Source organism: Panthera pardus, unplaced genomic scaffold, assembly GCF_024362965.1.
Source record: "Panthera pardus isolate Hobbes unplaced genomic scaffold, ASM2436296v1 HiC_scaffold_7, whole genome shotgun sequence".
In the NCBI taxonomy this organism is placed as follows: Eukaryota; Metazoa; Chordata; class Mammalia; order Carnivora; family Felidae; genus Panthera; species Panthera pardus.
The window spans coordinates 73990976-74006839 of record NW_026527002.1 but is presented as its reverse complement, the minus strand read 5'-3'; the positions used below and the strand labels follow the sequence as shown (position 1 = coordinate 74006839).

At 57.0% G+C, this 15864-nt stretch overlaps 1 protein-coding gene across 3 annotated transcripts in view; it reads left to right on the top strand.

Moving 5' to 3' along the window:
- Window positions 1-214: 214 nt before the first annotated feature.
- Window positions 215-15864, top strand: part of NDRG1 (N-myc downstream regulated 1) — a 53666-nt gene continuing 38016 nt past the window's right edge. Inside the window, exons 1-2 of one of the 3 annotated variants that reach the window (XM_019459797.2) lie at window positions 215-353; window positions 13470-13550. In XM_019459797.2, the coding sequence (XP_019315342.1) occupies window positions 13488-13550 (63 nt within the window). In that variant the 5' untranslated portion in view covers window positions 215-353; window positions 13470-13487. Of the gene's footprint in view, window positions 354-1706; window positions 1902-13469; window positions 13551-15864 lie in introns of those variants that run through there. The other 2 variants (XM_019459798.2, XM_019459801.2) reach the window with 2 other exon arrangements.

The window sequence follows — 15864 nt, the reverse complement described above, 5'->3', positions numbered from 1 at the left end:
CCTACAAAGGCTTGCGCAACAGGCAGCGGTTCTGGCGGGCGCCCGCCGCGCTCTGCCCCAGCCCAGCCGGGCCAGGCTCACTGGCGGGAGCGGGAGGAGCGCCGGGGAGGAGGGAGCGGCGAGGGGTGTGTCCCCGCGGTGTGCGGGCTCGGGAGGGGCGGGGCGGGGCGAGCGCGGGGGCGGGGCCGCGGCGCGTATAAAGTCGCTCTCCGCTCGGGCATAAACAAACCTAGCCCGGCTCGCCGCTCGGACCCCGGAGCGCACGCACAGCCTCACCGCTCTCCTCCGCGCCCGCTGGCCGCCGCGCCTCCAGCCGAGCTCCGGCCTCTCTTGCCTTCCTCCCTGTACCTTGGGTAAGCCCGACACCCTCTTCCTGCGGGGCAGGGAGGCGTCGATCGCCCACGGGTGCCGCCGCAGCCCCTGGACCGCCCTTTGTGGCCCCCGAGCGGCAAGTGCGTGGCGACCCTGCGGCGCGGGGCGCAAGGAAGGGCTTTGGGGCGCGGCCGCCGCTGGAGTGGAGGGGTCGGTTAGCGAAGAGGAGGAAAAGAGATCCCCGCCCACCTTTCCCCAGCCGGGAAAGTGGGATCCTGAGGGTCGGGGACGGCTGGAGAGCCGGCCGGGGAACACCTTGATCGCGCTTCCCAAAGGCACCCCGGAGTCACGGCTGGCGTCGCAGGCCTGAGGGCGCGCTGGAAGGGGAAGCCGGAGGAGGGCCTGGGAGAGTGCGTGTGTGTGTGTGTGTGTGTGTGTGTGCGCGCGCGCGCGCGCGTGTGTGTGTGTTGGGGCGGGGTGTGTCCTCGGAGTGGGGTGTCTGGGGAAGGAGGGCTTGAGCGCGCGTGTGTAGAAAGGAGGCTGGTAGGGACCGCTCGAGCTGAGGCTGGAAAAGGGGCCGTGGGTGTGTCTGGTTTCCAGACTGCGCCCCGAACCGATTTGCATCCGAGGGGCGGGGGCCGATTCCGCCTCGAAGCCAGGGTGGGGTGTGTGCGCGTGTGATGGGAGGGGGAGGGTCCGAGTGTATCTCGACGCGTGCCGTACGCGCGGGAGCCCGGGTCCGCCAGCGCCGCTGGGCCGGGTGCGCACCCCGAGGTGGCCCGGGGTTGGCGCTGTGGCTGCGCGGGAGAGGTGGCCTGCTCCAGAGGGGTCGTGTGGGCAAGTGGCGGCCCAGCGCTGGCCGGGGCCGCGGGTGGCGTCATTTTCGCCTCCGCCCACCTCCCCCGCTCGCCTGGTCTCCCGGCCTCCGGGACCCGCCTCTCCGGCCCTCCGCGGGGAAGAGCAGCTGGAGTTGCTCCGACGTTCCCAGGAGATCCGCGGTCCCTGATCCAGCCTGGGGCCGGGAGGGCAGGGCGTGACGAGCGAGGTGGGCCGGGGGTGGGGTGGGGTGGGGTGGGGGGCGACAAACGAGCCGCCACCTCCGTCGCTTTAGTGACTGAAGCCCGGATTTAGTGGATCCTTTCCTTACCCGCCCCCCGTCGCCCCCGCCCCCCCCCCACCCCGGAATTTTCCCGTCTGTCGCCTCTGCTGTCAGATGTCCCTGTGGGTCAGCGGCAGCACCCGTCTGTGGCTGGGAAGAGGGAGGTGCCTGGCAGCCAGTGGGGGAGGGCCCAGGCTCAGCCCTTCCTCACAGATGTCCTGGCCACTTGGATTTGTCCGCTTCCTTTAAGTTCCTGGGGAAAGATTGAAGACTCAAAGAGAGTTCAGCCCGTGGCCACACTGGACAGCTTTATTCTCTTCCTCGCGTCCATCGGCCACACTTACTGTTCTCAAATGAGCAAGATAGCTAAATACAGACTTGTGTTCTCGCTGTGAAAATGCAGTGTCCCGGCAAACCCTTCAGCCGTGCCTCCTGTACCGAAATTCGGCGTCGGTACTGGCTTTCGCTAACGTGAACTGAAGTAAGCAAGGTACAGAGAGAGCACATCCCAGCACCTGTTTGCAAGGGGTTCACCCATTGCGGGGACAAGTGCAGGGAAAGGGGGGGAAGTGCTGATGTGGCACCTGGCATGGGGGGGGGGGGTGACGAAGAGGTGGAGGTGATCCCGAAGTGGAGGGGGAACTGCCAGAGGGACCCTGCCCTGGTGTAAGGAGTCAAACCTATAAAATGCTCTCACCTGTGACTTCTTAGTTTTGTGGGACTTTGTCCCCCACAAGAGGCTGAGAAGGAAGGCTTTGCCTCCCTCGCCCTGCAACCTGATACCTGGCACTTGAGAGGGGTTCAAATCCATGCACTGAATGAATTGAGTGGCTCCTTCCCTCTGCCCCATTCCCCTCTAGTATCCTGGGTGGGGTCCCAAGCAGGCAATTGACCTTTGGGGTGGCCGTGTTCGATTTGGCTTTGCAGAGAGACCTTGGAGCACCTGTTTGGGGGTCTTCTCTCCCCCAGAGGGAGATCTCCAGGCGCGACATGCAAATTCAGGATTACTAACTGTGGGTCTGCTAATTTGGAATGGAATGAAAAACCCACACAAGTTCCTCATCCAACTTCTGCCCGTTTTACAGATGGAAACTGAGGACCAGAGATAGGGTATGGCTTGTCAAGGCTTAGCCAGAGCTGGAACTTCACCTTCCAGACCCCTCTGGTTGGGACTGAAGGTGGTGAGAGGCGTTCTTGGTCTTGATGTTTGCCCCTCTGCCGTGAGGGGGGAGGAAATCAATAGGATCCTCACTGAGTTTCTGGCGAGGAAACTTTCCGGGCGGAACGTGGTCATCCTTTATTTATTTAGTGTAAATCAGATTGTTCTGGAGAGCTTAGCAGAATCAGACTAGTGAGCAAGGGCTCCCGCTGGATTCTGGCTGCCCCCTCCAGGTTGGACCTTAGATCTGAACAGAGCTGGGGGCTCCTCCCCGCCTCACCAGGCTCACGAAACTTCCTGGCCTGAGCTTGCCTTGGCGTGGATGGGGAAGAAAGATGACATTGTGTTTTCCTGGTGGCCCAAAGCTGCACTTCTTTCTTGGGACCTAACTCTGGAGAATCCCATCCAAGGCGTGACTCAAAGTGGCTGTGCCTCGGGGAAAGGAAGCCAGGATGATGACTCAGCATCTAAGACTCTGGTGGGGAGGAGGCCTGACTCAGGCTGGGAGGGGGTAGAGGGGCAGGGCTCGCCCTCTCTCTCTCTCTCTCTCTCTCTCCCTTTCCCTCCTAGCCCTCCGCTGCATCCCTGCTTTCCCTTTCGTCCCTGGGAGAGTTCTGCCTGAGCTGTATTGGTTCCACTGAGTAGATCAGAGAAATGAGGCTCAGAGAGTTTAAGGGACTTGTTTGCGGCCACCTGGCTGAAAGTGGGAGAGGCAGGCTTTGGACCCAGAGAGCCAGACTCCCAAGCGTCTGTTCTTTTTCACGACAGCATGTTGGGGTGACCGGGAAAAGCTGGAATGAAAGGTCCAGAGATGCAGACAGGAGCTCCCTGCCTCAGTTTCCTCTCCGGTAATGTGGGAATGACAGACAACGTCTAGTGGAGACCTGTAAATGTTAATTGAGTTAATCCACATACACAACTGAGAGGAGTGCCGGGCACGTGGGAACGCCATGTAGGTGTTTGCTGTCGATGATATCCACAAATTACATTTCTCAAGGCATTTCCTTGGCAATCCGTGTCCGGGACTTTTGTCCCAAGCTTACCCATGCCAGTGAACGTGCCTGCACGTGCTGAACTCATGTTTTGCTTCTTGAAGCTCTTCCAAAAAAACCAAAACCAAAAACAAAAACTAAGCTTCTGCAGACTGCATAAAAATGTGATGAGAACCTTGTCTGAAATGCAGATTTCCAGGCCCTGCGAGTTTGGGAGGGGCCAGGAATCTGCACCGTTTCAAAGTCCCCTGCGCTGGATTGGAGGGAGGGCGTAATGAAGGCAGCCAGGGTTGAGGACTTCTGCTCCAGAGCGATGGGCGAGAGGGAAAGGAAAGGAGAGGCCACGTGTCCCCTGCTCCTGTGTTACCAGACCGGGGGGCTCCGTAAACAGCCCTTACCTGGCTAAGGTGCCTTGTGGCTTCAGTGTTCTCACCTCATTCAGTTGAAAGATGGGAGACATTCTTGCCATTTCTCAGGTCAGAAAACTGAGGGTTGGGCAGGCTTCCTGGATTTGTTTCATGCTGCCCTTCCTACCTCCCTGGTCTCAGTCGGGGCCCAGGCCTGCCTGTCTACTTGTTCTTTCTGTTTCCATTTGGAGACCAGAGATGGATGGAAGGCAGCGTCTGCTGCAGAGCTGGAGGTGAGTTTCCCGATACTCTCTTGGCCTCCTCCCACACCAGCCCGGGCTTATTGGAGGTGGGTGCGCGGAGGGACTGGGACACTTTGGGTGCGTGTGGAGCCCAGTTCTCCAGGGTGGGTGTTGTGAGAGATGAGGGAAATCTGGGGGGGTCTGATTTGGCATTACAGAAAGGAACAGATTACAAATTCAGGTCCATGAAGGGACCTTTCTGTGAGCCAATCTTTGCCTTGCCATCTTACATTTACTAAAGACCTGCCCGCCCCCTACCTGCCGGGGCTCTGCCTCTAGGCTTTTCCAGTCTAACAGGGTGTTCTTCCAACTGAGCCCATAGGAGATGAGGCTCATTAGCCGTCTGGGGGGCCTTGAATGGCCTGCTCAGGAGTTCATCTTTTGTTTTATAGTTTTTCTCTCTTAAGTCTGTGGCAACCTCAGTATACGTGGGGATGTTTACACCTGTGTTCAGCTCTGCTTGAAGAGATGGATGGGGGCCCGGACTCCATCCTGCTCCCCATCTAATCCTAGCTTTACTCCCTTGGCTTTGAGAAGATTCTGAGCAGCTCTCTGGGCACCACCCACATGTGTGTTTGAGCAGCCATCTTAAGAGGTACTCAATTCTGCGGACTCCCAGCTGGGAACCCTGGCTTCCTCTCCTCTCTCTTTCTAAGCATGGAACTTGCCTCCTTTTCTCCAGAACGCCCTCCCTGGCTTTCCCCTCCAGGCAGGCTGGCATGCTGGGGTGGTGCCCTCCTTGGATCATTCTGGGCTGAGTCTGCTTACCCTTTTCCTGCAGACTTAGTAGGCACTTAATGTTGATCAGAAGAAGCCCTCCATTTCTTAAGGAAATAACTTGGGCCGTCTTGGTGTAGGAAAGATTGGAAGGCCATCCAGAGTGTAGAAGCAGCGAGACCATTTTGGGGAAGGAGCCTGTCTGTGTGGCCATCATGCCATCTCTGGAACAAAGGGTTTTGTAGGAGGAATCTACATCCTTGCCCTGTGCTGGCATTGGTTCCGTTGGTGTGCGTTCGACAAATTATCTCACGGACCATCCGGTGCAGCTTGTCCCTCAGATTTGCAGAAGAATCCTTGAATCCTACCAGTGTCCTCCTTTGGACTTGCCATTGTTCTGCTTGTCCCCGCAGACGGTCTTCTCTCTACCAAGCAAATTTATCGGGCTGCCAAAATTCTACTGAGAACCTTCAGGATGATCCCCGGGGGTTGTTGCAGAGAGGGGGTGGGTGCCGCTGGATTGCGAACCCCTCCCTCTTCCTACTTTATGTCCTGGACCCTCTGGCTAGTTCTGTGCTCTCGTTGAACCCAGAGAGGGGGTCCCACTTCAGCTCTGGCCCCGGTACCTGCGGAGTCAGTGCAGCAGAGGTTTGCCTTGTTTGGGGAGATTCCTTTTTTGGTTTTGTTTTGTTTTGGTTTTTGTTTTTGTTTTGGTATCAAACGATTCCTTGAATGCCTGCTGAGTTTCGGGCTCCATGCGGAGCAGGAAGGGGCCCTCCAGGAATTCCTAGTCTGGCTCTCTCCTCCGCATGGCACTTGAGCCCTTTTATTGACTTTGAGAACCCTGTTCTCAACTTCTGTTCCCCTAAACTGGAGAGCTCTCTTGAGGGTTCAGGAAGTCCATCCGTGCCGCTTACTAGGTTGATTACGTAAGAAGAGCATGGAGAGTTAAGGCCACCAACTTCTTCACCCTCCCCAGGGCCTTGGGTTTCAAAAGGTCCAGAAAATCTCAAGAGGACCCGTGAACTGCCTTGTAGGTTGATATCAAAACCTCTCTGGCAAGAAAGAACGGTATGCCCAGTAAGGCAGCGGTTTCCCAGGCATACCCCAAGGCTGCTTTCCTTGAGGTTAATGCAGGCATGAGTCTGTTCTCTGGAACCTTCGGGAATTGCAGTATTCGGGGAAGATGCTGTGCCTAACAGCAGCAGCACACATTGATTTCCACCCCCCCCGGCCCCCCTTTTAAATTCTGTCCTATAAAGAGCCCAGTGTGCTGGAAAGAACACCACTTTCATGTGGCTTTGAAACCAGGCGTGTTATGGAGGGGACAAAATCTGGGCCAGTTGCTGACATTCCGAATCGATGCAAGCTTGCGAACACTCCCCCCTGGTCGGCCTCTTTCTCTGCTTCACAACAGGCCTCCGGGAGCCCGCTGTCTGCCCGCCCCTGCCCCCCACACTTGCACCCACGTGGAAAGAGTGGGTGCCGGCCTTTAGGAAGTCACGCGGGCCTTTGCTTTGGAGCCTCAGGCTACCCCTCTGTAAGCTGGGGTGACAATATCCACCTTCTGCCAGGGACCTCCATGAGCAACAAATAGAACAGTGGAGCGAACACTGTTTCAAAGTATCGGAATGGCGGAATCAGCAAGGCTCCTGTGGGAGAGCTAAAACGGAAGGCTTTCTGGGGGTGGTGAGGGAGAGTAGGAAGGTCTAGGGCACGGACTCTGTCCAGAGCCCGGGCCACTCATCGGGGCTCGCTGTGGGACTGTGCAGGTGGAGGAGAAGCTCGTGACTCCCTCGGCCAATCCACATAAGAAAAGCCTCCCAGTTCATCCTTAGGACGTCCTGCCTGGACAAAGGGTGGGTGCACAGTATTCCTGCGTATTTAGGCCAAGTTGACTTCAAGGTCAACTTTCCCCTTTAACCTATGCTGGCTTGTTGCTTGGTGACTTGGGGCACATTTCTGAACCTCCCCGTGCCTCAGTTTCCCCATCTGTCAAATGGTGAGCATGATGGTGCTTGGGTCCCGTGAAGTTCAGAGGAAGTATGGACTTTGGCCTCCAGTAAACGCCATAGATGTCATTCTTGGTGTGTCGTGTGGGGTTTCTCTTTGGCCTCCCTGTGGCCACCCTGGCTGGGCTGGGTGCATCCTGGAGGTCCCGGAGTACATCATGGATGTTTCAATGCCGGACACCCCCTTTGCACCATCTTGTGGGAGTTCTGGGGCCCCAGGAGAACTTGCTCAATACTGTGTGTGCGGATGGCTCCCCCTGGGCAGAGAATCAGAGCTGGAGGAGAATCGGAGCTGGAGGGGGGGGCCCAGGTCTTTCAGACAGGGAGAGGTCTGAGGCTAGGAGGACAGGGACTTCCAGGTTCCCCGGGCGGATCCAGACAGGACCGTTTTGTCTCTGTGTAGCACAGGTTCCCACCTGGGTTCCCCTCTCAGACCACATGATGTGTGTAGAGTGCATCCTGCGTATTTTGCAGGTGGGGAAGCCGAGGGCCCCAGAAAGGAATGGATGGATGACTTGGCCAAAGTCACGAGGCCATAGAGAGGCGGGTTTCTGTGCCCTGACTCCTAAGCCAGTGCTCCCGCTGCCCCGTCAAGGCTTTCGAGAGTCACGGGCTCTGTGTGTCCCTTCACTGCCCCCGTGACTGGTTAACAATTCTCTCGAGGCCTCACATTGCCTGACATGGCCTCTGTCTACTGCCCTCCCAGGCCCCCCGGGGTCATGTTCTTCCCTCCTCTGGGCCAATGCCAGTCTTGGCTTCCCTCGGAGCCCACGAGGTCCAACTAATTGCTGACTGTCTTCTGGGTCTATCGAACCGGAAAGGTATTCGCCCAGCTTTCCTTGGGCTGTCGTTACTCATTGACGGACGTTGCTGACGGAGGGGAGACGTCCGTGGTGGTGCATTGGGTCTGATCGCTGGAAACCCACGTGGCACTTGCTGCACTTCCGTGGGGCCCCCCTCCCTGCTGGGCCTGCTCGGGGCCTGACGGGCGAAGAACACACAGGCTGGGTCCCCCCAGATGTCCGCGGGTCTCCGTGGCGACTGGGAAAAGTAAATGCACTGATGAATTAAGCAGCTATCCCCTTGTCCGTGGTGTCAGTTACGCGCGGTCGGCCGAGGTCCAGAAGCAGATGATCTTACCTCTGACAAACGGTTGGAAGGCCAGCAGTAGCCTAACGCTATGTCACCGCGCCTGTGTCACCCCCCCCCCCCCGCCCCCACTCCATCTCTTCCTGGAGGCCTTTTACCACCTTCTGTCATCATAAGAGCAAGGGCAGATGCAGCTCAGTAAGATATTTTGAGAGAGAGTTAGTGCTCACATAGCTTTTGTCCCAGTATATTGTTACAGTTGCTCTATTTTATTACTATTGTTAATTTCTTACCGTGCCCAGTTTGTACATTGCACCGTATCGTAGATGTGTGTCTGTAGGAGCAAAAGGGGTGTAGAGGGTTCGGTACTATCGTGGTGCCAGGCGTCCCCTGGGGGGGGAGGGGGGATCTTGGAACATACCCCCCCCCGGTGGGGAAGGGGGGCCGCTATGCTATGTGCCAGATTCTACGTGCCGTTATTTAACTTAAGCCACCCTGCTACTTTCTGGGAGCCGGAATTGTACCCATTTCACAGACGAGCAAACTGAGGCTACGAGGCCAGAGAACTTGGTGGGGACTGCAGAGCTAGTACATGATGATTCTGCCCCCAGCTCCCGGTGACCTTTCACTTGTCTCTGGGGGGGTTTCCTCCGAATTCCTTCTGGGGAGAGCGGGTGGGAAAGGAGGAAGCGGTTCAGTGAACGGGGCTGGCAGCGGGTGCTGTGGCCTGGAGCCCCGTTGTTGGCCCTGAGAGGGGGTGGTGTTTAGCAGAAGGAGACATGTCCTGGCCTAATTCCCTGTCCTGAGGGTTGGCTGTCTGTGCTTCTTGGAGACAGGGATGGCGGTACCACACATCCATCGTCATGCAAGGTGGGGCTGGAGGACTGGAGGCCGGACTGCTGGGCTCCCACCCACTGTGTCCTGGGTGTCCATGCCCTGTCCCCCCATCTGCCAAAGGACCGCCTTGGCCCTTTCCAATCTGACGCTCTGTTTAGGGGCTTTCCAGGCGGTGGTGGAGACCGGCAGGGCCTGGCGTCCAGCCCTCGGCCTCAAGCCCGGGGAGGACCCTGCAAAACCAAGCGGTACCTCGGGGAGCCCGAGGGGAGTGACCCCTGAGTGTGGGCTCCCGGTGGCTCCTGGCAGGGGGAGGCGGGTGGGGGGGGCACCGGCCAGAGCACTCCAAACCAGGCCACCTCCTCCCGACCCCCACCCATCCCTCCCTCCTGGCGAAGAACATCTCGATCACCTGCAAAGCAGCATGTGCTGGAACTGCTCTCCTGAATGAGCCGTGTGGTCTGGATGCTGTGGGTTTGAACCCTGAGAAGAAACGGTTTTAGGAAGAAGGTGGTAGAGAGGTAATTGTGGGCATCAGAGGCTTCTGCCTCCCCGCCACCCCGCCTGCCACTGGCTTTGTGCCGTTTTAGGACAGTCCCTCGACCCCTGGGGCTTTGGCCTCCCCCTTGGTAAAGTGAAGGTGGTGACAGTGGTGGCCGTTGGGGGGACCCTGTGACTCTAGGAGAGCGTAGCCTCGTGGAGGGACAGGGCAGCCGTGCCTGGGCCTAGGCGGGGAGCAGGACCGCGAGCTCGGTGGGGCAGGGCTGGGTCTGTTTGTTCACGACCGTGTCCCCAACTTGTCACACAATAGGGCCTCGTCAGGGGAACTGTTACAGGTACGGTCACACTTTGCTCAGTGCTGGGCACACAAGAACCTACAGGAAGCAACCTCTGAATGCGTCACTGTTTCAAACTGTGCTTCCTGGAGCTCAGATGGTGTTTGAGGGTGGGCATGGGGGGCATGGGGCGGTGGAGGCCCGCGGTGGGCTGGGGGAGGACAGGGGGGCGGCTGGGGGGCGTCAGGCCCTTTCCCTGGCTTTATCCAAAGCGCATGTCAGCTTTTCTGTTGTTGTTGCTCTTTGCTAGATCTCTTTTTCCATGTTGAGCTTCCTTATACAATTTCTTCTAGACAAACGGGTTCTGGAAGAAAAGTGGGAAAAGTTTTTTGGGCTCAGGCAAAGGAGAATTGGGTGAAGGCTGGCCCTGGACTGGCCCAAGTCAGCAGAATTGGGCTGAAAGCAGTCAGCTGTCTCTCTGCCCCTGGTAGGCTGAGCCTGGCACGAGTGGTGTTAGAAGCTTCCTCTGCTTTATCCAGTCTCCCTGCAGACTTCAGAGTCCCAGGGCACTTATGGATGTTCCTTGGTCTAGACCAGGGTGTCTCAGCCTCAGCGCTATTGACAGGCGGGGCCGGATAATCGGGCTGCAGGGGCCGTCCTGTGCACTGGAGAATGATCGGTAGAGGACCTGGCCCGTCCCCATAAGATTCCAGTACCATCTCCCCGTCGTGACCATCGAAAATGTCTCTGGACGTTGCTAAATGCCCCCCGGGGGACAGAACTGCCCGTTTTTCTCGCGAAACACTGCGATAGTTCTTAGTGGCCCCACCTGAGCCTCCCCACGGCCCCCAAGGGCTCTCAAGAGCAGTAATTCTGAAACACTCGATATTTAAGAGACCGGCCGGTTTTCGACCCGCCGCCTCACATGGGCTGGGAAGCTGAGTTGCGGGAAGGAGGAGGAGGTGTGGGGTAAAAGAGGTTTCACCAGGAGCACGGTTCGGAACCCGTGCAGGCTGGGATCAAACTCTCTTCTGTTCTGGGAGAGAATGAGGGAGCCGGTGGAGGCTGAGATGCCGATGTGATCGCAGCATCTGGAAGCCAAGAACCGACCAGGCTGGACGGAACTATGGCATATGCTCGAGGCCGTATAAATGGAGGCTTGTTTAAAGTCACTTCACTCTTGCGGTTCAGCGATGATTTAAGAGTGAATTTAAATGCAGACATTACTGTTAAGCTGCATAAAACCTGTTCGTGTATTCCGCGGGGGAGTTGTGGTCCAACTTTGGGAACGAGATCGGTTAGGCTCCCTGTCCTGGGAGCCCACAGGTGGGGGGCTGCTCTGCCTGAAGGAGCCCCTCACACTCTCAGCGTGACAGGCCGGCGTTGCCAGAGCCCTGGGCTTCTGGAAGGCTCCTTAGGCTGTGTAGGCGAGGTGTCCCACGGGCCAGGGTCTCGGGACCATGAACGCGCTGAATTAGCAAGGCCGACAGACCTCTGCTTTTCATGCCTCCTGCCTCCGAGCTGGCAGCTGTCCAGGAATGCTCACAAATATAAAACCGACTTTGTTTTCAGAATGTTCTGGAGCATAGACTCCAAAGGCTGCATAAAGGCATTCTTGTGGGGCTGGTTATCTACTGGGGAAAATCGTGCTGGGGCCCCAGACCAGAGCATCCCAGGGGATCCGCCCACGGAATGCCATGTGTTGGCACGGGGGGTGGGTGCAGGGTGGCCCCGGTGCTGTTGACAGCTGACCTCTGAGAGGTGCTTCACAATGAGACTCTCTGTGGGTTCTAGGAGCTGGGGGTCCAGAGGATTTAATAGGCGTGTGCTCTCTCTCTGGCCCTTACACCTCTGGGGTGTGGGGCACCTGGGGGGCCAGGGCCCCACCCTGGAAAGTGGCAACGTGAGGGCTTCGGTCAGGCTGGTTTCCACCAGCTTTCCCGATTCTGGAGGTCTGGGCTGTGACCTGGGGGCCCTCCGACTGCCCTCCGTCACTTATACCTTCTCCCACCTCCCCCCGCCTCTGCCCGCAGCACCTGAACACATTCTGGCTTCTTTGTGCCTCGCCCTGGTGTTGGGGGCACCTCGTTCTTCTAGTCTGATTACGGAGCTCCAAGAGTAAATGCTTATACCGCCCGCTTCCAGGTTAAGTTCCCAGAAGTAGGCTCGGTACGTGTCACCACCCAAAGTTGGCTCCCCAGGGAGTCCATTGTGGTGGCTTTCCACCATGCAGGACTCTGCCCCTGCCCCTGCCTAGCTCTGCGGAGGTCACCTGCCCATGTTAGAGCCAGGCAGGGACCTTCCCTGGCCCACCCTTCCTGCCCCCCTGCCCCCACCCTTCCTTCCATCCTGTTCCCCCCACCCCTGCTCCCCATCCCTGCTCTCACCCCCTCCCCCTGCCCCCTCACCCCCCCTGCTCCCCATCCTGCTTCTCCCATCCCTGTTCTCACCCTTCATCCCCCTCACCCCTGCCCTTCCCCCTGCCCCTACCACCGCTGCTCCCCATCCCTGTTCTCCCTCTCCCCCTTCCCCCTCACCCCACCCCTATTCCCCCACCCCTGCCCCCACCCTTTCCTCCATCCTTTTCCTCCCACCCCTGCTCCCCATCCCTGCTCTCATCCCCTCCCCCTGCCCCCTCACCCCACCCCTGCTCACCCATCCTGCTTCCTGCATCCCTGTCGTCACCCTTCATCCCCCTCACCCCTGCCTCTCACCCTGCTCCCACCACCCCTGCTCCCCATCCCTGCTCTCACCCCTCCCTCTCCCCCCACACCTGCTCTCCCACCCCTGTCCTATTCTGCTCTCCTTTCCCCCCACCCCTGCTCCTCATCCTTACTCTCATCCCCTCTCCCTCCCCCTCCCCCCCACCCCACACCTGTTCTCCAATCCCCACTCTCACCTTCCATCCCCTCACCTTCTGCCTCCCCACCCTACACTCCCACCCCCTCTTGCCCACCCCCTGCTACCTTGAAAGTGCTCCCCCTGCCCCAGAATGCCCCTGAATGTTCAGTCCCATCAGACCCCTTGAGCTGGAGGTATTCCCCGGCCTGGCCCTGTCCTCGCCAGCACGAAGCAGAGAGCCCCGCACACAGGTGGGCGTGGTGATGTCTGTCTGGCCACCCCCTCTTTGGGGCTATTCTGAGGATGGAGGGGGATGAAGCTCAGGCCGAGCTTGCAAACGGGGAGCCTCCTGGGACTTTCTCTCTTTTCGGCCGTCAACCTGGGGCTGCCTGACTGCGGGATCGGTGAGGGGTGCCCCCTAAAATGCGGCACCTGGTTGTTTATTTTTGCTTTTGTTGCCCTGGCCTGAAGCGGCACCCCCCAGATATCGCTTAGACCGACGACAAAGAGCTGACTGCTCACACCTTCTGAAGCGGCATAGGCCACACGGTCGATGATGTTGTAATAACTGTGTAGGGTGACCAGGCCTGTCGTGATCCTTTGCTAACGTACCCAGTTGCTCTGTTGTCTACCTGAAATGAATGTCAATTACCATAAGAAGAAGAAAAAAAGGCCGTGAGGAATGCCCTGGGTGTGGGGGTTGGGCGGGGGGACTGCACGTGAAGACCCGGCTTTGAATGGCAGTCCGTCCATTTTGTCAGAAAGGTAGTTGCGTCCGTGGGCCTTGGTTTCCTGCTCCAGGAAATCCGCATCCGTGGCCCAGGAGGCGAGAGGGGCATGGGCCATTGGGTTTGGGGTCTTGGGACTGTGATGGGTGTGCAGGAGGTAAGGGCTGCAGAACGGGGTTCATTCCCCGGCCTCGGATTTGCTTCCTTCCGGGAAACATCTCAGCAGGAAGTGCTGACCCCACGCCCTTTGTTCCTTTGCAGGCAGGTGACAGCAGGAACATGTCTCGGGAGCTGCAGGATGTGGACCTCGCCGAGGTGAAGCCTTTGGTGGAGAAAGGGGAGGTGAGTGGAGGCGCTCCTGGCTACCTCCCCTGACACGCACACCCATTCGTATACTCAGAATACAAACACACACGTGTGTGCGCAGGGGCCCACGTGCGTATGCACTTACACGTGTCCAAGAACGCAAAAGCCCAGATCTACCTTGTCCTTTCGGTCAAACCTTTCGCGTCGAGGAGGCCTCCCTGTTGTAGACGGAGGCCCTTGCCATCCAGCGTGGACTGGAAAAGCCTTTACGTTTGCACAGTTGACGCTGTACTTTAAACTACATTCACATCCTCGTCCTTACGGAGCTGTGTAGCTGCCTGTGATGGTACATCTTTTTATTTTCTTCTATTTTTAAAAATGATTTTTTGTTAACGTATGTTCATTTTTGAGAGAGAGGGAGACAGAGTGCAAGGGGGGAGGGACAAAGAGAGAGGGAGACACAGACTCGGAAGCGGGCTCCAGGCTCCGAGCTGTCGGCACAGGGCCCGACGCGGGACTCGAACTCACGGACCGCGAGATCACGACCTGGGCCGAAGCCGGACGCTTAACCGACGGAGCCACCCAGGCGCCCTGCAGCCACTCAGCTTTATAGATAGTAACACTATGAAAGCAGCCATAGACAATATGTGAACAAATGGGCTTGTTGTGTTCGAATAAAACTTTATTTACACAAATAGGGAGAGGGCCGTAATTTGCTGATCCGTACTGTGTACTGTCCCTGCTCCAAATTCATTTCCTTTTCCACTTGAGTCTATGACAGAGTCTTAAAAAAACCACCCAACCGATGGTAGGGAATGCAAATACACATCGATATGTTCTTACTTCTCCCTTTTAAAAAGTCACGTGAAACAGCGTGTAGCGCACTTTGCTTTAGTCACTTAACGAACTACCTTGGAGACCTTTCCAACGTCAGTCCACAGAACCCTTTTCCCTTCCCGTTTCACAGCATCCCACCAGCTTTATTTGACCAGTGCCTTGTCTCGACGTGTGGGTCTTTCCAACCCTTTGCTGTCACCAGCAGCGCTGATGGGTGTTTGCAACACTTGGACCTTGGATGTAGGTCGTTTATATGTGTGCAGCTGCACCTCTAGGATAAGTTCTCAGACTTATCAGTGGAATCTGTGGGTCCAAGGGTAAATGCATTTTTAAACACAGTATTTCTGTTTTTCAGGCAGCCTAGTGGTGTCCTTGGAAAATTTTATTTTCATAACAAACACCTAAGAGGTTATCAACTGTGGGTTACCTGTCTATCTCTAAGCGAATATTTGCCTTTTCTTTCAAGGTTTCGATGGGAGTAAATCTTCCAACTCCTTAGACTGACTCAGCAAAGTGTCTTTTGTTTTTAATTTTTTTTAATGTTTATTTATTTTTGAGAGAGAGAGAGAGAGAGAGTGAGGAAGGAAGGGGCAGAGAGAGAGGGAGACACAGAATCCGAAGCAGGCTTCAGGCTCTCGATGCTCAGCACAGAGCCCGATGCAAGGCTCGAACCCATGAACCGTGAGATCATGATCTGAGTTGAAGTCAGCTTAACCGACTGAGCCACCCAGGCTCCCCTCAGCCAAGTGTTTTCAATTAGAATTGTTTTGGGAGGTTCTTCCTGATGGCTGTCCTCAATCTGGACGGCTGCTCTGTTGACCCTCTGAAGACTGGGGTTACACAGAATGGCTTTTCTCCTCCCTCCTACCAACACACACACGTACATAGAGTGGACGTCGGCCACCTTTGCTTCTGCCTGAAGTTACCAGCCTCCCTGGTGCTCTTTACCCGGCCCAGGGTGTGTGAAGCTATTTTAAGCCCCGACAGTCTGTTCTTCAAACCCCACTGTCCCGAGGGGTCTCCATGCGTATTTCCTTCCCCTCTTTTGCATTTCTCTCTGCTGGGCTGTCTTCTTTCCTGGTGCTCGGTGATGGGGTCTGGCTGGGGCTTAGTTTTCAGAGGATCCGTCTCTGGGCCAGAAGGAAAACTTGCCGGCCACGTCTCTTGGAGACGTTGGCCACGTGTCGCTCCACTTTCTCCTCGGAGTCACGTTTTCACTGATCCCCAGGGGACACGGACAGCCATGGAAGAAATTTAAGGACAGTGACAGGGTCAGGTTTGAGTTTAAAAGTGTAACATGTGGTTGGAGACAGGGAGACTAGTTCATAGGAAATGGCATTCCTGTATCTCTCAGGCTTGGGGCCGGCTTAGACCTTCGCGTCTTTTTTCACCAAGGCTGTAGTCAGCAAGGAATCTGGGTAATGCGTCTCCTTTTCTGCCGGACTGCTATTCTTTGAGATGAAAAGAGAAGTGTCTCTTTGTAAGAAATTGGAGAGGCCCCACAGAGGAGGGA